The 3837-nt window shown below is 28.1% G+C and overlaps 1 protein-coding gene across 1 annotated transcript in view; it reads left to right on the top strand.

The window, feature by feature from the left end:
- LOC102670923 (disintegrin and metalloproteinase domain-containing protein 10-like) overlaps positions 1-426 on the top strand; it is a 156639-nt gene extending 156213 nt beyond the window's left edge. The window contains exon 17 of the mRNA XM_031514597.1: positions 1-426. This exon is cut by the window's left edge and continues 9 nt beyond it. Within this exon, the coding sequence (XP_031370457.1) occupies positions 1-343 (343 nt within the window). The 3' untranslated portion in view covers positions 344-426.
- Positions 427-3837: the final 3411 nt, after the last annotated feature.

Genomic DNA, 3837 nt, shown 5'->3' with positions numbered 1-3837 from the left:
AACGGGGGTAGGTGAAACGGAGAGCGTGCAGAAGCGAAGGGAGGAAATGGACGTTTGGAGGCGAGTTTGCTCGTTGCTCGTTGGGAATAGGGGCGCACATTCCTCTCCTGCACGGAGAAAATCGAGCAACAACAGTGAATCGGCGCGTGGCCCCGGTTGGAGGAGGAGTGTTCAAGTGGAGAGACTGTGCACAGGTTCTAAGGTGATCGTGAAATCTTGTAGGAGAAGTGATAGATGCCAAACCGAACCTCTGGTGATACCGGACACTCCCGACACCCCTTTCGAGGCGTCAGAGATGAGATGTCAAACGTCGGATTTGACCGTGTTGCTCTCCGATAGTTAGTTTCGAAGAAGATGATCGTGCAACGTTCTGTGAATACTTGCAAGTTCCTTCGTTATATTTTTGCTTGGGAAAAAATATCGTTCGATAGGTGTTCGAAATTTTATTCGTTTACAGTTTTCGATTTATTATTCGATAATTGTCCGTTAATTGTTTTCGTTGATCGTTGCTTGATTGTCGTTCTAAAATTAAGGGGATACGGAAGCAATGGATTCGTTTAATTTCAGGAATTTTTATTGTAAATAAAATTTAATATTTGAATATTTTCTCATCTTCGATGCGATGTCTCTCTCTCTCACGCGGGATAATGTTGTTTCTTTTGAATCTTTTATTTGAGATTCAAATTCAATGTATTAATTAAATTTTGATGGAGCCATGTATTATTCATTTATTATTTGTCCAAACAACGATGTTAAATATTTAATTGCGTTAAATATTAATTATGTCAAATATTAGTTTATATTTAATATTTCACTTCGTTAATTTATGTATTATTTAATATTTTATATTTTTCCGTTAATTTATATATCATTATATATCATTCATTCAAACATAAATTTCATAATTGTACGAAACTTGAAAAACGAAATCCATCCAATTTATTTTTACTTTTCTTCGAAATAATTTTTTAAACGCTCATGCAAATGTATCTTTGTCTTCTTGTAATATTTATTTCAATTTCGATCGATGTTACGTGCTTAATATTTCTACACGAGCAATTTTCTCATCAGGCATATACGTTTATTCAACTCGAAAAAAACATCCATCAAGTGGACTATGTAACTTTGTTTCAAAAAGACAATACTTTTACGATTAATCAAAGATATCCATAAAATTGCGAAAGATAACATTTTTGTGAAACTTTTGATATGTAAATATTGTACAGAATCTTATACCGCTGTCATTGTAGACTACTTTTTAGAGTACGATATGCGGCAAGGTTTGCGAAATCGAATGAATTCTTGTAATTCATTTTAAACAGCTCTTCACCTAGAAGCGGACCAAAGATAGATGGAAAATTATCCAACGCTGAACTTCGTAGACACGTGTATATAAACTGACCGATTGTTATTGTATAATAAATCGTATGTTATTCATTATTAACCCGCAATCAACTCATCTATTGTACCTATCAACTATACGGGGTAAGTCATTTAATTTTATTACTCGAAATATTTCTATTTCCAATCAGAATACTACATAGTGTATTAATCTGGGATATTTTTGGAAGATCAATTCTAGTCAAATAAGAAATTATAATTGATATAATATAGAATTATAAAATAAATACTTTATACAGACAATAAATATTCAATCGAATAGTTTTTATTGACATTTTTAATCAATAAGACAATGACAATGCAAAGAAAATGATAAAAATTAATTAAATATCGAAATCATCACAAATTTTACAAAGAAACAAAATAATGCGAGAAATGATAAAAATTGGAACATCAATGCCATCTGTACAATGTCGTTTGAAACATATACAGATAAGAAGAGCAAATAACAAGAAAAGGAAAGAAATAGAATCAGAATTGAATACTAGCACCATCTTCTAAATGTTAAAGATATACCGTGGATAAAACAGACTTATAATCGAAACTCAATTCATAAAGAAGATACAGAATAGGTATAATATCTTATGAGATTAACATCTCACTTTCGAAAAAAAGAATGTTTCGAATTAATAACAACAAAATGATTAATATAAACAAGTTATAACATCAAAATTTTTTAAAAAAATTAGGATGTTATAAATAATTCAATAAACCTTAATAATTAAAATTATAATCGCGCTCGAAACCAATTATTATTTGCTATAAAATTTATAATTGCATCATACGATATAATTATGAATTGTATAGTAAATAATAATGATTTTCCAGGTCTCACCAGCTTGGAGATTGCTGTGAATTGGAGATCCAACCCTAACCATGACATCCCATCCACCCTTCTTTAGTGCAAAAATTTATTTCAAATCAATGATAAATCTTACTTTTGGTGAATGTTTCCAAAACGTTTCAAATTTTGAACGTTTTGTAATGCAAACAACAAAAGGAATTTTAAGGAAAACCGACGCGATAAGCTAAACCTGAAAGTAAGACTGAAATTATATCTTAATCTAATTTTACATAAGACATACACAGACACATATAGAGACACATATATATCATATCAATATTTTATACATTTATTGCCATGAAAATATAAAATACTGATAATTTAAAACGAAGTTTTAAACCAAAAAGAGAATATCAAGTAAATATATTTCACACAGAATTATACTTATTTTAGTGATCATCATCAGTTTTAATATCACCACTAATATCATTACCATTAATTATGCATGCAGTTACAAATTCTATTTTCAGCGATTTTTTTATAGCAACAATTCTACAAGCCAACTATTTACATCAACAACAATTTTTAACAATTTCACTAAAACTTGATTAATTAAATATCCTTAGGAATATGTTAATTCTAAATATAATTAACCATAATTCCTAAGGATTCAAAATACCTAACATAAGTCTACAATTATTTTCTCATATAATAATATAAACATTTATTTACAGAAAGACGAATTTATTTACAAAAAAGTTTCAACAAAATCAAAGGAATTATATAAAATACATGTATCATTCGTTTGATTCCTACATACGTTTAATTCATACATACTTCACACTCACTCCACATTCATTTCACTTATTACATCAATCTCTGATGCAAAGAATTAGTAAAAAATCTATAAAATATAAATTACTACAATAATTTTTTATATATTTCATTTCATATATCGTATAAAAACTCATATTTGTTAAAATTTTTATTAAACTTCTGTGATCTTATATTTATCACTACTTATATCTTAGTCTTATCTTTCCAATTTTAAACAAAAACAATAACTATACAAATAAATTTATTTTTCAATCCCAATTTACAGAAATATCTAAATGCCTTTTTTACTACCTTTCTTAATGCTCGAAATACCTATGAGCTATCTATCTACCTATATAAAAATCTAAGATTTGTTTAAGGGCCCCTCCTATAGAAAGATATCGATACCATTAAGAAAAAGGAAAAAGAAAGGAAAAAAGATATTATATGAAATATGCATCTTCTTTCAATAATAGTCTCGATAGTCTCTGAAACAATTTGAACTATATAAATAATTAATAAAATTCCATAAGATACAAGTGAACGTTATGAACGTTAACATACCTGAAAAAAACTGATTTAAAGAATTAGTTTAATTCTTTAAATATAATATAACATGTTATAATATAACATTAAAGAAAAAAGAACAAAGACAAACAATTGATCTGTAATACTGTAAATTTACATATGAACATTCACCATCATTGATTGCAAAAAATTTAGTAAAAAGAAATTAAATTTTAAAGACAAATATATATCTTGGCAATATTTTTTGCAACAAACGCAGAAAGTGATAAGGGGTGCTGAAAAAGAAAAGAATCTAGTAACCAGAAGGA

Source organism: Apis dorsata, unplaced genomic scaffold (assembly GCF_000469605.1).
Source record: "Apis dorsata unplaced genomic scaffold, Apis dorsata 1.3 scaffold_46, whole genome shotgun sequence".
In the NCBI taxonomy this organism is placed as follows: Eukaryota; Metazoa; Arthropoda; class Insecta; order Hymenoptera; family Apidae; genus Apis; species Apis dorsata.
This window is presented reverse-complemented; position numbering and strand designations above follow the sequence as displayed.